Source organism: Rhipicephalus sanguineus, chromosome 10, assembly GCF_013339695.2.
Source record: "Rhipicephalus sanguineus isolate Rsan-2018 chromosome 10, BIME_Rsan_1.4, whole genome shotgun sequence".
Classification (NCBI taxonomy): Eukaryota; Metazoa; Arthropoda; class Arachnida; order Ixodida; family Ixodidae; genus Rhipicephalus; species Rhipicephalus sanguineus.
Window position 1 is genome coordinate 915,349 of NC_051185.1, and position 20,359 is coordinate 935,707.

At 47.1% G+C, this 20,359-nt stretch overlaps 1 protein-coding gene across 4 annotated transcripts in view; it reads right to left on the reverse strand.

The window, feature by feature from the left end:
* LOC119372691 (stromal membrane-associated protein 1) overlaps positions 1–20,359 on the reverse strand; it is a 224,849-nt gene that overhangs the window by 198,784 nt on the left and 5,706 nt on the right. For all 4 annotated transcript variants that reach the window (XM_037643135.2, XM_037643140.2, XM_037643138.2 and 1 more), the window contains exons 2-3: positions 12,135–12,268; positions 8,854–8,939 (exon numbers count right to left, since the gene is read on the reverse strand). In XM_037643135.2, coding sequence (XP_037499063.1) covers positions 8,854–8,939; positions 12,135–12,268 — 220 coding nt within the window. The remainder of the gene's footprint in view (positions 1–8,853; positions 8,940–12,134; positions 12,269–20,359) is intronic.

Sequence of the window (20,359 nt, forward strand, 5' to 3'; positions counted from 1 at the left end):
GCTGGAAGATTTGTTTGAAGCGAAACTCGGTGTAGCGTTTACTGGTGTAAACGTTTGTTTGAAACGCGGACACGGGAGGCGAGCGGGTGTTGAGCCGGCAGCTGCGGCGCTCCGGCGGGTGAGGGAGAGTGACGTACGCACGCACCTGCGAGGGAAGTGTGCGAGGGGTGAGTGACGTCAACGCCCAGCTGCGGCGTGACCTACTTGGCAGCGCTCCAACACCTGCGCCGAGGGAAGCGCGTTGCCTCGCGTTTGTGCGGACGGACAGCATTACACAGGCTAGTCAAACAGCAGCTACGCATCTAAAATATCGAGCTGACATGTATGTTCGTTAGTGGGTACAACGTTGCACAAAAATTGACACGGACACAAGAGAGACGTAACACACAGGGTGCAAACTTTCAACAATTTATTTCGGAGCAGTGTTCCCCTTTTTATACTACATGAACATAAATGCGCATGTCCCAAGGAACAATATCAAACACGTGCACACCCACTCAAAAAAGCAATTTCTTTTGCTGAGAATGCTATGGAAGCCTCACTGACGCAACTATCTTTCAATTGTGAGATATTATGGGCTTCTATAATCAATCGCATCGTTTCATTTCTACTTCTTGCGATTATGATGCACTCATCGAACATAGGTGTACATCCACAATCTTTGCAATGGATAGCTAACCGACCACCTGACTGATTTTTAACATTATTCGCGTGTTCGCGCAACCTGTCGTTAATGCAACAACCTGATTTCCCAACATAATAGCGGTTGCAAGTTAAAGGAATGCAGTACACAATACCTTCATTGCATGCAACATACTTGGTGCGATGCTGCTTACCACAACACTTCTTTTCTCTGCCTTTCTTAGTTAATTGGCATAGCTTAGCGAGTTTATCGGGGGCAGAAAATAACACTAGCATCGACCCGGTCGGCTACCTTCTTTAAGGGTTGTCAGCAAAAGAAATTGCTTTGAGTGGGTGCGCACGTGTTTGATGTTGTTCCTTGGGACATACACATTTATGTTCGTCAAGTATAAAAAGGGAACACTGCTCCGAAATAAATTGTTGAAAGTTTGCACCCTGTGTGTTACAATGTCTCTCTGTGTCCGTGTCAATTTTTGCGCAACGTTATACCCACTAATGGCAAACCAACAGGCCCAAATAGCAACCTTGGTGATGTATGTTCGATTTCTCGTGTAATCACCAAGTAGCATCAAAAGAACTGAAAATTAAATTTTGAACATCCCATACGGTACATATTAAACACTGATCAGAATGGAGAGTTCAAGAGTTAGTAACCAGGTCAGTAATACCTGGCAATGCAAGTTGACCCAGAAAAAAAGAACATGACAAAAGCTCCACTTCTCATGTGCCAGAACTGTAACACTAATGAAGTGGGATTAATGCCTATGTACCTCTTGTGCTGTCTGGAAACCGCTAAGCATTATGAAGCAAGCAAACAAGTGTGAAATTGAGTTGCACTCTCCAATGATGCATTACTGTAATCACACTTCAAGACTAGATTACACTCAAGATATAAAAGATGACACACATGCTTGCAGATTATACTGATGTGATATGCTATACAAAACCAATGCTGTCAACAGCGAAAACAACATGCAAGGAACTTGTGTGCACACTACATTGCATAGGTATGTGTATACATCATAAAGCATCATCAATTAATAAATAAATAAACAAGTGGTAAACAGCAAACATTGTCTATATGAATACAAGCCACAAACTGCATGTTTAAAACAGAGCAACAACAGATAAGGGTTATGTTTCGTGCTTTGAGAGTCATTGCAATTCAAAACCAAGTATACAGGTGCTTGCAACATTATTAACAGTGCATGCGTGATTAGGAAACTGGACAGAACAAACAAGCATAGATTGCTCTTTGCCTCTGTTTGTTCAGTCCCATTTCTTAAATTTGTATGCGCTGTTAATGCTTTCTAATGGATTCATACTAAATTGTCCAAGCTTCAACTCTTATTTTTTCTTAAGTTTAACTTGTGCACTTCAGTGCCACCACTAAGGGAACATTCGGACGGAACCAAGAAGCTGAGCATAAAGTGTGGGGTCTGAAGAACGCTGCTCTCGAAACACACGGACAAAGTAGACGCCTTCGTGCAACAAACGAACGCGCTATTATTTAACTGCTTTTACAACGAGGAGCTCGCCAGCCGAATGTAACACATAACTAAGAGTAATAATAATAATAATAATAATAATAATAATAATAATAATAATAATAATAATAATAATATTATTATTATCTGCGGTTTAACGTCCCAAAACCACGATATGATTATGAGGGACGCCGCAGTGGTAGGCTCCGGAAACTTCAACCACTTGGGGTTATTTAATGTGCACCTAAATCTAAGTACACGAGCCTCAAACGTTATCGCCTCCATCGAAAATGCAGCCGCCACAACCAGGATTCGATCCCGCGACCCTAGGGCCAGCAGTCGAGCGCCATAACCACTAGACCTCCATGGCGGGGCACCACCATAACTAATAACATGCTAAATAACCTTATACAATGGAAATAAAACACACAGAGAACATAAGACACACAAAACAATAACACATACAATGTACCGCGAATTCAGTGTCACCGACGTTCGACTCACCACAAGGAGTCCGTGAGCCCGATCCGCGGTATCGCACCCACGGACCTCCCCGAGGGCAGTCAGTCGCCAATCACGCCAAACCCCAAAAGAACCTCCCTGCCATTCCCTGCGTGCCCTCGCCAACAGGGCGGCGCCACCATGTGCCCACAGTGCCATCTCTCGCTCGACGGTGAAACTAACCACACTAACTACGACTGAGGTCCCTGTATTTTTAAAGGTAGCGACAACTACACATGCGCCCTCTCGAGGGGTCCAAGAAGCAGCGATAGGAGACGATGCGCCGCTCATTCCCGTGCATATTGCAGGCACTTGAAACTGAAAACGATGCTCGCTTGCACCGTTAAATTAACATTTGAGGCCTAAGATGCTCATCAGTTATCAAACTACAGGGACAATAACTTTAAGGAGCACGGAGCACGTCAAACATTGAAATAAAACGCATGTGTTTCCGAAGCAGGTTCCGAGCGGGTTCCCCACAGCAGCCGTCATGCAGGGCATTTAATTATCTTTGCATATTTTCACATTCAGCGTAACTTGAAGTACAGGTATATTTGGGTGGGCTAAAAATGCTTCCAGAAGCACACGTTGTTGGGCTAGTCGGTTCATGTTCTTTCAGAAGCCACGGAAGTGGCTATTTCGCGCAAAGAAAACACAAGGGGAGGGATAAGGGGAGCGCACCCCTTTGCGCTCCCCTTATCCCTCCCCTTGTGTTTTCTTTGCGCGAAATAGCCACTTCCGTGGCTTCTGAAAGAATAAAAATGCTTGTTTTCTAGTTCGAATAAAATAGGCAAGTAGTGAGCGTATACTGCTACTTTCGAAAACTTCATCAGGCACCTACAAAGGCAGCTGTATTGAGTTCCGAGCAATTTAATGTTAGAGATAATGGGTGTGATTGAATTGTCTAGTATGCACAAATCTACGGCATAAAAAATGCCGAAGCAATAATAGCGTTGCTGAGATAATGCTTATGCATATGCGCAAACAAAAGCATGCCGACCAAGCGAAAGGCTGCTTGAAGTTATAACCATTACAAAATCACTTTGCATAGCCGGGCGTTTTCTGTGGGTACAAATTTCTTGAGACTGATTTTGTAGGGCCATACCTTCCTTCAACATATATTTTTGTCACCGCGAGGAACAAAAAAAAAAGGAAAAGCTTTTTTTCGTCTTCTGCACGGGGAGGTAACCGAAGGCATCGAGACCCAACATACCAGCACTTCATGCTCCAAACATTAAATTTAAACGCGGAATTCCTGCGTCCACTCACTTCAGGCATATAAATGCTTCTAGTTTGCAACAACAATCAACTTCAGGTAAATAAACACTTCTAGTTTGCAACAACAATGCCACAGAGGCACGTGAAGTACTCTGTACTTGCTAAAATCGCCCAACTCCACGCTTGAAAACACAGTGAACTGTACCTATTGCTGGCACAGCGCTGCCGCCGCTGGACCCTTTGGGCGGGGCACGAAGGCGAAAAGGTCACGTGTCGCCAACTGACCTATCACAGGGCGCGGCGGCTGGATCAAGACCGTTCGCTACTTTTGAAAGATAGAGGGACTTTAACTACGACTAATCCGCCGGACCCGTGCGCCGTGAGGTGAAAACGACTTTACAGGGCAGGATAGCACCCCCAACGGGTACCACTATGTCGCACTTCAATTACATACAGGCCCGACTAGCAACAGCTCACGACTGAAAATTGGCTTGGCTTGGCCAATTGTACAGTATAGTAGCTGCAGAGCTTTCGTTTCAGAACCATTTAGTTCACTCAGCCTGAAGAGCAGATATGGAGGTTACAATTCATGTGAGTCTGTATTGCAACTAACTTGAAAAGCAGTCATTTTGGCACACAGCACTTCGTTCGAAGACTTGTGGGCTGCACACGTTTGGTCAATATTCAAGGCCTTTAAGTGTTTTTGGATAGTTTTGACCGGATGAGATTGCATTTGTAGTGCGGTAAGTTTGTTCCCGTTGTTTTAAACACCATCTAAGTGATGTTTGCGTGATGCTTGTACTGCCTTTAAGGGACACTAAAAGCAAATAACAATTTATGTCAAGGTGAAAGCCCAATGTATGACAACTTCTAAAACGGCAATATTATCAACAGCAGTGCCCTACTTACCGAGAAATTAAGCTAAATGTATCACATGATGAGCGCCACGAGTGGGACATTTTCGAAGTGATCCCGATGACGTATGGAAGTCGGCTTACAATAAATCACTAGTAATCAAACTAGCAGCAGTAAAAAAAGAACATTCCGAGCATCAAAAGACGTAATAAAATGCTGTTTGTTTCCGCTTGATTCATGGAAAACAAAACCTCCGTGGCGCGCGTGGTTCAAAGGTTCCGTTTTCGCCGAACTGCGCCTCGCCCGTCTCAGTGGTAGTTTCGGGATCGCGTACTGCCGTGCGTGTTTTGCGCGCTCGTGAAAGTCGCTCTGACAGAAAGTTCGACAAAATGCCGCATGCGTGTGATATTGCCGGATGCCCGAATGGTGCACAACGCCAGTGCTGCAGCAAGGAAACCGGTGTGTCTTTTCACTGGGTGCCACGGAATGAACCCTTACGCTCGAAGTGGCTTAGTGTCATGCCATTGCGCCAGTGCGCTAAACAGTCAAAACCTCTGTGTGTGTGCTCGCTGCACTTTCGTACTGAGGATTACGAGACCAACCGCAACTTGGTGAAGGCTTTGAATGTGCCCATCCGAGCAAGTTTTTGCCGCAGCGCCGTTGTTGCTACTGTGGGTCCCGCTACTTCCGCTCGGCTGCTACTAGTGTCGGCGGCCACGCAGTAAAAGCGGGCAACGTTGGGCATGGCAGCAGTGACGTATGAAAGTCGCATTTTCAGGCGGGAGATTTGAAGCGCGCTATCGCGATGCTGACCACTATAAACGTGATTTCATTTCAAAATAAGCACTTCCTTGGCACAAAAGCAGCACTACGAGGTTTCTGGACCGCTATTTCAACAATCAACGTCGACTTAATATTTGCCTTTAGTGTCCCTTTAATTGAGAATACATTTTGTTTGTGTTGTCTCTTGGCTCTAACTTGGTCTTTGGACCACAACCGGCGTTTGTTGGCGCACTAAAAGGACCTACATTTAAACTGTGCACACTTAACATGGTGCGTTTTGATGGGCCGATACGTCAGCCCTCGGAATCTGCCCGGCAACTGCCTCCCCATAACCGAGATCAGTGATTGAGTGACACTTTTCATTTTAGGTGAGTCAAACGGGCAGCATTCATGGAGAGTATTGAGGCCCACTCTACAAAACATTGGTACTCCTAGGGCAAACTGTTCACATATGTGGGGTAATCGGCACTTCTAATAACGACTTCAATATTCAACCTGTAATGAGCAACTATAAAACGCGTTATGTACGTCCCGATTGAATTGTCGCGCGTACAAACGCGACTGTTGAAGCACTTCTCCGTGAACAGCTGTACCGAAGCGGTGGCGCCAGAGCAGACGCAAGGAGAACTAGGCCCCAGACAGCGTTTCAGCGCCACGCAGCAGGCCGCACCTGTTTTTTCATGTGGCGGCAGTGCTAGAAACACTGGAAGCACTGGAAGCTTGGCTGCTGACCCGAAAGTCGAGGGTTCAATCCCGACTGCGGTGGTCGCATTTCAATGGAGACGAAATGCTAGAGGCCCGTGCACCTAGATTTAGGTGCATGTCAAAGAAACCCACGTGGTCAAAATTTCCAGAGCTCTCCACTCCAACATGCCTCATAATTATATCGTAGTTCTGGTATGTAAAACCCCTAATGTTAAAAAAACAAAACAACGCAACTACGTCTCAGAGCATATTTCCACAAAGTGTGAGTGCATAAAATGAAGTATGAACTACTGCATAAATTGGGCCTCCCAATTTTCCAGCTCCTATGTCATGCTAGCATGCTATCACTACCATGCTAGCAGCATCTGGCAGCCATCAAGGCAATTGCTGCACTTTCAATTGCCAAGGAAACTGGTCACATGTGTTGCTTCTGTTTGGCCGCAAGCCATGACGAGATCCAGCGTCTTTTTTTTTCGTTTTTTTCCTGCAACTGCTGCCACTGCATGTGCCTTCGTTGGCACATGCTATTTTTGTGAAGTTATCTAGTCGCTTGTGCTGATGGGAATACTTACATTATATCCTTGCTCCATGCTTCTGGCTATACATCGAGTGCAGTCTCTCCCAAGACAGTTCATTAGCCAGCACTTCTCGTTGGACTGTAGTGAGAGATGTGACCTGGGTGCGTGTGCGGCACCATATGCGGTTTCTTCGTAGCCATAAAGGGTATTCCCACAAGGGATAAATCCGCGGAGGAGAAGCAGGGATTGCCGATCACATAACGATGCCATGGTTTAGCAACACCATAGTTTAGCGACAGGACAAATAATCCCTGTTTGGTGGGGGAGACTTTGGAAACATTGTCCCAGTTGCTCCTACTGTAGCAGCCATTTTGCAATCACTTCGTGGATGTGTTGGCCGCACTCGCAGCCATGGTGGCCACGATGGCAAAACTGAACGAAGAGGCCACTCTTTTTTTTTTTTAATCGTCACAGAATATGCATGCTCATGGGACACCACGTCAGAGGCCTACACTAACCTGAACTTGAATTCTGTGTGAGGAGATCTTTTCCGAATCTGGCGATTTTGATTAGCAATTTGACGTTGCCCGTTTTTTAAAGCTCATTTAAAGGGGCCCTGCAACACCTTTCTTAGTTATATTGGAATAGTCTCATTATTGACGTATGACTCTTCACGAGTCATATGCCGCAAAAATGTTTCGAATCCGTCAAGTCTAAGTGGTGTTACCAAATTATAGAGATCACGTTCCGCAGCTTTCTCCCTCAACACAACGCCGCGAGCGCGCGGAAAGCTAGGCAGCGAGTCGATGGAGGGAGCGCAGAGGAGCGAGGCTCCGCCCAAGAGCGCCGGCGGAGTTTTTTTCTTCATTTTTTTCTCTCTGACGTCTGGGCGCAACCACGTGGTCTGTGCCGCCACTTCCGGTCGGCTTGCGTCGTTCTCGTCGAGCGGAGTCGATCGCACTGTGTATCGCGCATGCTTGAAAACTGCGCGTCTGTTTGGTAATGTTGGGTGTGCACCTCGAACGCCGTAGTGTTTTCATCGCTCTGCCAACCATGGAAGCAAACCTGCGCGCTCGTTTGGAACGAATGACAGCTGAGATCGGTTTCGGCCCATACTCCGATACACCGCCTCGTAAGACGGCACTGGCAGACGACCCCGAAGCGCCGCCATTACCGGACGCCAGCATTGTTATCGGAGACCAATGCGCCCGTGCCTCGGTCGGTCGTGAGAACGTGCCGACGATGCAGTTCTCAGCTGACGAGGCAACACTCGAACGGCTGCCACTCTCAACAGCAACCGGCGATGGTCAAAAGCACAGAAATATTCACGTTTTCGGCACTGCGCATGGTGAAGAAAACGGAACCACGCAACTACGAGCAGACGAACTGTCGGTGAGACCGGAAGTGCTAATATTAATGTTTGTTCGGTGTTTTTAACGCGATAACAGAATATAAACATACATATTATCTACTTATTGAACTCAAAATTAACAACGAAAGTAATAATGAGGGTGTTATCGTGATTATAACATCAGCCAATGGTGGAACTGCCGACAATCGCGTCATATTTTGCGGACTAATACATCATTTGTCGAGAGAAGAGGGAGCGATTTTCAGCTGACTTTGAGAATTTATTGTAAATTCCAGGCCGTGCGCATCGCTATAATATTTGACTCGCGTGTTCTTGGGAGCCTCGACTACCGATCGGCAGCGCTTTTTGAGCATGCTCGAAAAGTGTTGCAGGGCCCCTTTAAGCGTAACATCACCCGTTTTCTTAAGAACCTAACGGGAGGAAAAAAGCACACGAAAACACACAAAAAAACACACGAAAACAGATTTTATATGACTTTTTCTGTTAGGCACTGTTTAACAAAAGCAAGCGAACTTTCAGGGAGCTCCACAGTTTCAGATTTTTTTAGAGCAAAATTGTTTTGCCAAAATACTCCATAAGGTATAGGAAAAATGTATTAACTTTATCAGCAAAATCTGCAATGCACAAGCGCCATGTCTGGGACACCTGGCATGGAATGCCTACATGAACACGCAGTTTCGGCACTTTGATTGAAGTGGTATTGCAGGCAGCTGCAAAACTGCACCACACCCCAGCTGTCGGAACATTCCCTTAGTGAGAGACAAAAACATACGAGTCTGTCTGAGGACGTCTAAAGTTGTCTGGCAGGTTAGCTTCATACACCGCTCTTCCTTTGCTGTTGCCCATCTGCTGGAGGCACTGCACAAAAGGAAAGAAAGGCCTGAATAAGTGCGTATAGCCCTTCTGTGGTGAAACATTACAAGGATTATTTGCACGGCTTTTAAAAGGACGTGTGAATCAGGCGAACAGGCTTCAATAAATATACGCATGTGCAAATATCTAACTTTGAGAAAGCCTCTTTCTGATAACAAGAATCACATTAACTAATTAATTCTCATAGTCCTAATAAGAGCACACCTGAACATACTCATGGATTCATCTCTTTCAAGTTTTGATAACCTCGACTCTTCATAAACCATTTCAATTTTTTGGCTTATGATGACATCGGTCAACCTTGTTCCCTGCATTTCGCCATCCTTTAAAGGCCAACTCCGGCGATTTTCCGAGGTCCATGGATCTCAATAAAATTCACTGGGTACATTCCTTTTCACGTTCCCGTTATTTAGGCCAAATTACAAACTGGAGACATATGCAGATTCATTGCAAATGAATTTTATTGATTGCCCCGACTCTCCCCACCTCGCTTCCCAGAATTATTGGCAACATTGTGTGCGTGACATCAGTTTTGTTAAAGCGGAGGTGACGGAACCGAGGGGCCCCTAGAGCGTCTGCTATCCGCAAGGCAACAATCGCATGTGTTTGGCGAGCGCTTCGTTGGCTGGGCGTGTGAATTTCAGTTCCTTGCTGTAATGCGTGCGATGGGTGGCAAGTGGTGTCGCGTTGTGGGCTGCACACGATTCCCCGTTAGCATTCACAAAACACTCGCACCTAACGATTACCCTGCGTCTCTATATTAGAGTGTTTGAGCTATCAATGCCGGTTTACCGTACGCAAAGTACGGTAATACCGTACCGGCTAAAGAATGCACATGCGTGAACATCACCGAAACACTTTCCATAACATATAGAGGGTGCACCGTGACCAGGCCTATCGGTATACGGTGAGGTGCACATTGTGCGAAACAATGTAACCTAATCTAGTAACGTTGGTACGAAAGGTGGCTCATACTTGGCTTATATTAAATTCCTTCGGCCGTACCAACGCGATGTTGAACGCCGCTATTGTCAAACTTATGCACTCTTCCCATAGCAATATTAAGAAGCTTTAGTTAGTCCGCGAACTTCTCAGCGATAGCATTTTACCCGATCACGGCCCCACAAACTTGAGCTGCTTGGACAGGTGGTGCCATCTGGCGATGGAATGCGCAACCAGGCAAGCAAAGAGCGAAACAGGTGTGTTCCACTTCATCGAAGAGGAATGGCCATTATAGCTGGCCTCCAAATGTGTCGGAATCGCAGCTGTCATTTTCCGACAGCTCAGCTTGTGCACGTGACATGGTCAGTCACACGCAAGATTTCCGACGGAGTCACCTCTACCATCATTTCTTTTTATTACCATATTTGCCATAATCTAATGCATGCATTTTATCTCAGAAAATCTGTCCAAAAATTGTTTGAGAGTTACAAAAATGGTGATCGTTTTGGCACAAGGATGCATGACTCTCCTGATAAGTGACAAAAAGCAACAAGACAACCCCATAACCTGGCTGGCTCGCCAATTGTCATGAATGCCCATGGTCCAGAGACAGACGGGACTTTTTACAACAAAACAAAAGCCATTTACATAGCAAGAATGAAGTCAAAAGAGAAATCTTAACAACGTTGTAAACCTAACAATATACACACACGATAAAAAACATCTACAGGAATGCAATGCACCTAACCCCTATTCTAATATATTGCCACTTCCAATCTGAAGCATGAACACAACAACGAAGAGCACACGGGGCAAGAAAGAAAGAAGAGGTTGATGCCCGATCCTCTTGGTGTCTTGCATAATTAAAGTAACCTGCCCCGTTTTCGACTTCTGCTGTTTCTGCATCACGACAGTGGTGCAGGCGCTGGGTACATGTTCGGGATAGAGTTACTGGGTGATTCCACGAGAGATTGAACATGCCTGTCCGGTCGATATTCTTGTTTTGCCTGGGTTTTTTATATGTTATGTGGACACATTCAAAGTGCACGGAACCGAAAATTTTATTTCCAAAAAACGCTCCCAGCGCGCCAAAAATATATTTGAAGGTGGCGGCGCGGGCCTCCTGTTTTTGCTCGCTGCAACGTTTTCGGATTTCATGGCCAAATTTAACGCGAACTATAAATGATGTGTGGAAAATGTTTTTTGCTCGTTTTAATACGCATTACTGTGAATTTCATCCATGCTTTTTTTATGCCGTCCTCAAAAAGAAGAAAATGTGAAAAAGTGGCAAACACGGTCGAAACCAAAAGAGGGTCCTAAGTTTGAGGCGCCTTGGCGCCATTGCTATTTCAAACAGAAACTCGAAAACAATGTCAACTATAGAAAGGAGCCTTTGCAACATTTATGCGGAAGATCATTTTCCTACGGGCAGTGCAAAAAAAGAAAAAAAATAGTTAAAGAAGCGAGCTTCTTCAAAAAAGTACATTTTCAAAAAATAAAATAAAAAAAACTCCGGTCTCAATTTTGACGACACTTTTTTATCGAAGAGCGCTTATGTCAGTGAACACACGGTTTTAATATCATATGTCCTCATTTGCTCTGTTCACGAGATGTAACGGGCCGAAATGACCCTTGCTGTGTGTGCTCACTTCAGTGCGACTGATGGTTATTAGCTTGCATTGCATGTAAATCTCAGTTTTAATTATTCTGCTGCAGCAAAACATTGCTGCAGCAAAAACGTGCCATAGGTGGGGTCTATCAGATCCCCGTCTTGCGGTGCCAAATATGCATTTGGGTGTACATTGCAGGGACTGCGGCTGCGTGCTCATTTTCACGAGTGTGCATGCGTTGGCAAGTAATCAATTTCAGCTCACGTGCAAAATCATTGAAGCTGATCACATCAAAAAAACTGGGCAGTGCTTGCGTCAGCTCCCCCTATGTAGCTCCCACTCCAAGTGAAATTATCTTCCTGGACGGGTCATGTTAGTCTTTTGGCGTTTGGTAGTACTTACCTTTGACATGTGTGCTGTATGAATGCTTTCTTTTATTCTTTTTCTTTCTTTTTCCCCTCATTCTTCTGTGCATGCACCCTCATGTATATAAGCACATGGAATGGCTGCAGCAATAAACGATGTAAGACAACACAGTGTGTTGTCTTCTTTCTTGTCGTGTCCTCGCGCTCTAAGTCCACTAGCATGGTATCAGTCAGCCAACAGAAAGCCGGCTAAGACTACTTACAGCCACTTGCTCAGGAGTCCAGGTGTCTAGGTTGACAGACTTGACCCGCGATATGTGGACACCGAGGTTACGATGTATACCCGCACAGCGGATACAAAGGAACATACCCAGGTTCCAAGAGGCCCATCGTGGACCTGGAGGAAAACAACAGATTAACATTAGCGCACCTTTTGAAATATGATGGCATGGGCTGCTTTGGTGGCAAGAATAATTCATTCTTCAAAAATACAACAAACAACACAAATAACATAATGCACGTCCCACATGCCTTCTATGTGGTGAATTTATTTAAAGGTAAGTGTTGTCCTGGTGAGGGGAAGACAGAAAATTAGGTGGGTAGATGAGATTAAGAAGTTTGTAGGTATAACGTGGCAACAGAAAGCACAGGACCGGGTTGATTGGCGGAACATGGGAGAGGCCTTTGCCCTGCAGTGGGCGTAGACAGGCTGATGATGATGATGATGATGATGTTGTCCTGGTACCCTACAGAATTTCCTAAACTAGTTTCTCAGGACAGTCGTCTGATTGATTGTCTAAAATCATGTCACCAATCACCGGAGCAGCAGGGCATTTCCTGTGCGAGACAACACCCCTAGCAATAAAGTTTGACAGGTGTCGCTCTTGTAACATAAAAAGGGTGCACTCACGTAAGACAAATGAGCTGTGGCAAGCAAGTCTATGTTTGACATCACATCGACCCTTTGAACACCTCATTAGAGCAGTTTTGTATTTGTATGCCTTTCCCAAAGCAGTGCAGACTTTCGTTCACCTTTAATGGTGCATTTAGACGACGGACTGAATCCGGATTTGCATAGACGCGGACGGCTAATCCACGGATCATCCGCCAGCAGGCGCATCTACATGACAGATGGTGTCCTAGCATTAGTGAGCCCGATCATTCTCAACTGCAGCATCTGCCCACTCACCTGCGCCCGCCGCCAGCACACCGGTTTGAGAGTATTCAAAAACATGGAGGCCGACAGAACGCGAAGCTCGCCAAGGTTTGTCGAGTGTTGAGCATGTTGAGGACTGTAACTTGTTTCAGTGAAAACAGTGTTGTTGGCGGTATGACTGGATGGGAAGAAAAATCTGCTTTACAGAGAGCTGCGGAAGACTGACCGTGCTGCTGTCGCTTATGGGGCCCCGCATACGAAGGAAGGATACAGTGAGGCACCGATATCAGCCGTTTTTCTTTTCTTTTGAGAATAACAAGTACCAACAGTGCAAATGCACTGCTGTTTCCTTCTGTCGGTTCACATCTTGGCCTTAAAATCAGTGTTCAAACACAGGCCGTGTTCTGAGGCAACCGCGTTCGACAACAACGCCACTTTGCTGGCCACAGAATCCTGAGTGTGCAATGATTAAAGCGAAAACCTACCCGCTACTCTCTAACCTGCCAATCAGTGCGCATTAAAAGTGATAGATATTTCAAAGGTTATCATGTTAGAATACGACCCCAGAAATAAACTGAACTAAGCGCCTGCAGAGCTGAAATCAACTGCGAGGACAGCCACACAGCTCGAGCAGAAGACCAGAACTGGTTGCAGTGATGCTACCGAGGACTTCTGGTTTGGAGCAATTTTTGGAGCATCAAAATTTTCATTTTGGAGCACTTTGGAGCAGCAAAAATGTCCAACTTGGAGCAATTTGGAGCAGGTAATTTTGCATGTAGGAGCACTCCAGAGCAGCTCATTTCACATCCTGGAGTACACCGGAGAAGCAAGTTGCCTTTACATTCAAGCACCTGAATAGTTATTAGGGGGCTCTTATGAGCAGTTTGAAATATTTAGATTCATTGCAAATCTCATGGAGAAAGTCATCTCGGGAGCACTCCATATTTCACTCGACAATGCAAAATTAAGGGTGTCATGCAGTTAAGTGTTCTGGAACACCCTCTTCAGCTATTATTTTTGACACTAGCAAATGAACAGAATACAGTGAAATCTCAGTGATATGAAGTTCACGGGACCACCAAAAATATTTGTATCATCCGAAAGCATGGAAAATTAGCATGCAACAAAGGAAAGCTGGCGTACATTTTCATTTATTGTTTCTCAGGGCAGCAGCAACGTAAGAAAGATCCCTCAATGATTGTCCAGTTAAGTTTTTAGATGTTGGCAATCATACCAGCACTCGTAAATATACGGCCCGTATGCGCATATTTAATTAATGAACCAGGTGCGTTGTGACCACCAACAGCATTAGCCCCTTCCAAATTTCAGTACGTTTTTTTGCATGACACCGGAGTACTGCAGCGAAAGTAACAAAAGAAGTGCTCTGACGCGATGGATCAAGGCCAGAAAATTACAGAACCATGGTCCTGTGTTATGATTTTGTTATCGCGGAGGTGTTGGGAATGGTTTTTGGGAGATTTACGGCCGTGCCCACACAAGTGCGACCTCAACGGTCGCGCATGTTGACGTTGTGAGGCCCGACTCCTTCGCCAAGACCGTACTTGCCTTCTTTCAGTCCTCGTCCACCTTTCATAGGATGTCCGATGCGCAAGGCAAGCACATATAAACACAGTTCAACAACAGCAGCCCGCGTCGCCGTGTTAGAAAAAAAAAATCACAGCGTATCCACGGAGTGAATGATGATGAGTGGGCGAAGCTGCGGAGGTTCATCGGTAAACCGTGAATCTTCCGTGAATTCTGCCCAGTACATCATCACCGACGTGAGATCGGGCGCGTTTATACTAAAGGTTCGATGAGTTATGACGACTTGCAGTGCACTTTAATTTTACATGTACGCTGTGAATTTTCATTGTTTAGAAAACCATTGCTTAGAAAACATCTGGCGTCTTTCGTTAAGCAGCTGGCGTCTTTTCGTTTTGCTTTAGAAACATCTGGCGTTCTTTCGTTTTGCTTTTACAAAACATCTGGCGTCTTTTGTTGGTTTATTTCATCAATCAACGGCGTTTTGAACAAAATTTTTATTGTTTAATCACGCACAGGAGAAATCTCACCAGGCACTACCTTGGAGGTAAAGAATGGCTGCTAATGGGAATGAGAGACAGAAGAAGTCGGCTTTTAGCTAACGCTGCGAATTTTTTATTGTTCAACAACGCACAGGAAAAATCTCCCACCGGCACCACCTTGCAGGTCAAAGCGTAAGACTGGTTACATACTACGCTACGAGGGACGAACAGGTGCCGCTATAAGGAGCTTCGCCCCTAAAAAGCATGGCGCTAATGTCATCTGTAATCTAAACGCGAAGGCACACAGAGGCACTGAAGAGCCTCAAAGATTCGCGCCCACAATCTCGGAGGCCGTGACGCGTCTATGAAAATTTATTCTGACCGTAAGAAAAGTGTTTTTCTTACACCGTGATTCTGACAATTTGGTGGTGCGGCGCGCATGCCCACGCTTGCGTTCTTGCGCTCACACGTGCTTGGCGCGTCTTCCGCGACAGCACCTCTTCGTACCTGGGCTGTAGCGTACGTTTGTATCAAACATTGTTGGGTGAAAATCGGTTCGCAACAACTGTACTCCATTACACTGCAGGCCAATGGGCCTTGGCCGGGACCAACGAAAAATTCGTATCACCCTGAAATTTGTATGAACTGTGATCGTATCACTGAAGTTTCACTGTACTTGATCAATAAAATTATACATCATAAAATAACACACTAAATACATCTATGTGGTTATCAGCAGATGTGGTAGACAAATGCAATGAAGTACAACAGTATGCTAAAGAGTCACACTGTCCCTAATGCATTTCCCTAAGACGACTCCAAGGCAAAAGCCATGTTATATTTTTTCTCGATGAACTATTGCTGGGCGCAACATGACGTCACTTAGCTAGCCTCAAAAAGCCAACCTCCTCTGACACTCCATTTATTCTTTCTGGGCCTCTCTGTGCTGTAGCAAGAGCATTCTCGCAGGGCTTTCAGACTATCATATGCGCAAGCACTGGGTTGCCTGGATGATTGAGATCAATTTCAAGTCGAGCTTCCATGGATGTGTCCGAGAGTGTGTTCAACGGGGGTCTACATGATACAACAAACATCGTTTTCCCTTTACAGCGAAGCTGTATGTGGCGAGGACATTCAGTTTGTACGCCGCCGAAGACCCCTTAGTGCCCTTTAGGGAGCACTGAAAAAGAAAAACTCACGGGGTTCCTTTGCATTTGCCTAAGATGGCTTGAAGGCAAAAGTCATGTTCTTTTTCTTCCCACTCGATCTACTGATCCTCCCTCGCCCCTCTCTGAAAGCTTTCTGCACCTAACGCAGTTTTGCACTGTCTCCAGGACTGAATGGATTGCAAGCTTTCTGCACCTCACCTGGTTTTGCACTGCCTCCATGATTGGCGCACCGATCACGGAGCAGTGCAAAACGACGTCATGTGATGACGTCATCACGGGACGTCACGGTGTATGACGCCATGATCGCCAAAAGTTTGGTGGTCTATGACGTCATGATGAAGTCATCACATGACGATTTTTTGCATCACTCGTGTTGACGCCCCCGACACTGACGGTCAATATTTGTGTTTGATGAGGCATCTAAGGCTTTCGGATTAATATTGCATATTGAACATAAACAGCCTGGCTGTTAACAACCTGGCCTTACATACCAAACTGGCCTCCACCATGTTACCTCTGTTCCGTGCAATGAACAGCTTCGCTCATGATCCGCCTCCCAGAGTGGAATAGCTCCTCAATTTTAGAGGGCAGCTCTTAAGCGCCCAGCCTGTTCCTACATTGAGCGGTGTCAGTGGCGTAACCAAGAGACAAGTAAAAAATAAAATGAGAAAAAAATACCCAAGATCGAATGGGATTTGAACCCGGGCGCTTTGCGTGGCAGTCGAGTATTCTACCACAGAGCCACACTGGTGCTTGAAGCTCATTTTGCAAAAAGACCCTATGCAGGTGTCATGTAAGGGCAAGAATCGCGTTAACCCATGAAATATAGCGTGACAGAAGTGTAAAATAACAACCAGTCATCACACAATGCTAAATGCACAACGAGTGTGTGGTTCAATGCTTCCCACCCAGTGCAAAGTGCTCAACCGTAATTCTTCGATGTCAGCCACATGTAGCATCAACAAAATGCACATATCTTACAGACATGTAGCGGGTACCTCGCTTATCCGCCGAATGACAAATAATGGCATGGTGGGTGCTGTCCTACTTGAGGAAAGCCAAAACTTCAAACACAGTTGGCGTTGCTCCAAACGAAACTGCACTCAGAATTCACATTACGCAGTATCGTAATCGCCGGTGAATTTGTAGGGGCAAAGCACCTTAGGTGTCTCGGCATGTCGGAGGGCATCGTCGTGTCCTGTCCATTTGCTTGCGTGCATCGTTGTGTCCTGTTCATTTGCTTGCAGGCATCATAGTGTCCTGTCCATTTACTTGAGCGCAAGAGAGGGCGCCACCGCCTCAGCGTTCGCCATGTGACGAGAGAGAGCGAACGGCACGCGTTGACTATAGAAATGCTCTTTCTGCGATGAACGCTGAACTACCAGCTCGCAAAGAATGAGAACGCGCGCTCGCCCGTGAGAGACAACGCTGACGCAGGCAGCGTCTGCTAATGAGTTTCTTGATTGAAAAAAACCGGATGCTCACACTGCAAAACCATTCACCGGCCACCCCGTATATATCGGCACTGGATTTTGACCTGCAATGAAATGCCGGTGGGAGATTTCTCTTGTGCGTAATTGAACAATAATGATTCGCAGCATGCACATTAAATAAACAGCGGACTGCAGGTCTCTGTGTCTAATCTTTCTTCTGTCTCTCATTGCCCATTAGCAGAGATTTTGCTGTGGGAAACACCAGCGCACGATGCATGCTTCACCCCTCCACAGGTTCCACGTTAGTGGAGCTGAGACACCTTTTATAGGTGCGCCAGAATCCCAATGTGAAAAACAGGCTGAGGTCATATGGCTCGGGGACGGATGAGCCCAACCTGTTTTTCACAACTGGATTCTGGCGGCAGAACGCCGCAGCTTTAGCGGACAAACAGGTGGCAACCAGTACACTTCTGCTCAAGTCGCACCGCTGTTCTCGCAGTTGATTTCAGCTCTGCTGGTGCTTAGTTCAGTTTATTTCTGGCGCCGTATTCTAAGACGACCACCTCTGGGATATTGGCACGCCCACTTCTTGTCTTGTTACAATGTATTCGGGTTTGACCGGCAGGGACGGTTATCAACACTCGACACTGTCTGCAAAGCAGTGTTCGAGAAGCTTCGCGACTGTAGTAGATCGTTTTGTTAAAATTGCGCCCCGCACGCGAATGTTCCAGCTTTGTCTAGAGATAATGCCGCCACCAGCGATATTGCTGGAAAGTTCGATAGTGCCTGTATAAAAGCTGACGCGCTTGACCGCTAGTCAGTTGATCGACGGTCGACGCTCTGTTCGCCGCTATCAGTGTACTGCTTTTCAGTTTCCTGGCCACAAGTTCGGCCAAATAAACAGTTTCATCTCGGACATGCTGACTGCTGTCTTCGTCGACGTCACGACCACATGACATCTGGTGGAGGTACTGCTCGTTCATGTTCCGGACGCCCCCGTCAAGCCGTGAACCCAGCCCACGTCGCGAAGAAGACACCGACACCATCAGCAGCAGTCGAGCTAGCTGCAGACTGGAAGGACTACCCCCCCCCCCAATACGGACCCCTACCAGACAAGACCAGGATCACAACGAAGAAGACAACAGCCACAATGACAGCCGCCGACATTCCGCGGATCACCACGCGAGGATCCAGAAAGCTGGCTGGAGGCATACGACCGGGTCTCCACGTTCAACAACTGGGACTGCGACGAGAAGCTTCGCCATGTCTACTTCGCCCTTGAAGATGACGCAAGGACCTGGTTCGAGAATCGAGAGACCACGCTAACATCATGGGACCTCTTCCACACCGGATTTCTCAACACCTTCACGAGCGTCATCCGGAAAGAAAGGGCTGAAACCCTTCTCGGGACCCGTGTACAGCTTCCCAATGAGAACATCGGACTGTACACCGAAGAAATGACTCGCCTATTTCGCCATGCCGATCCAGCCATGTCCGAAGAAAAGAAAGTTCGCTTCCTGATGCGAGGAGTGAAGGAAGATCTTTTCGCCAGACTTGTGCGCAACCCGCTGAAGACTGTCTCGGAATTCGTTTCGGAGGCCACCACAATCGAAAAGGCACTAGAAATCCGCACTAGGCAGTACAACTGCCGTATTCCTACGACGACCTACGGGGAGGTTCAGGCGCTGCAATCTGATGACCTGCGTGACACCATCAGAGCGATAGTGTGCGAGGAGCTGCGCAAGCTGTAGCCTTCAGCGCAGCCTCAAGTGGATTCATCGCCGAAATGATCCGTGAGGAAATCCAGCAGTCGCTGGGCACCCCTGATTCAGCGCAGCCGCAGCTGCAAGCAATGAACTATGCTGCTGCAGACCGACGCAGCGCCCCCGCTCCTCATCCACGTCAAGACGCCACGCCGCCCCAGCAGTTCCGCCACCAGGCACCACCGCCGCCTCCACCGACGTCATACCGTCCGCCAGCCGGCCAGCTATACACGGCGAGGAAGACCGACGTTTGGCGCGCCCCCGACCACCGTCCACTCTGCTACCATCGCGGGGAAGCTGGCCACACTTACCGCCGCTGCCAGTACCGACAGATGGGACTGTGTGGGTTCGCCATCGACGCGCCGCGTCCACAGCGAGGGGAAAGACCACGCGACATCGCCGACTACCTCGCGGGAACGCAATGGACGCCCCGACAACCTTCCCGTTCGCCGTTGCCAGGCCGCTACGTCTCCCCCCAACGCCGACCATACACTGGCCCAACGCGAGGCCGGGCACCCAGCCCGTATCCGGAGAAATAAGGGCAGCAACCGATGGAGGTGCGGTTGCTGTACGACGAACTACCGAAGATACTCCGCCGCCGACGACAACGCCGCAACGAAATCTAAAGAACACACCGCAAGCCGAACGAAGCCCTGACGGCAAAACTTCACGGCCCGAAGAAGACCTGACGATGCAACGTCGAAGCAGCGGGACAAACCAACGTAGTCGTGATCCGACGCCGCGACCAAATCGAAACGGCAGGCAACGAACGAGTGACCTCGACATTCTCATTGACGGCCACAACGTCACCGCTCTCGTCGATACTGGAGCCGAATATTCTGTCATCAGTGGACCGTTCACGACGAAGCTGAAGAAAGTCGCCTGGGAAAGCTCCGAAATCCGGACAGCTGAAGGTCACCTAGTAACGCCAGCAGGAATCTGC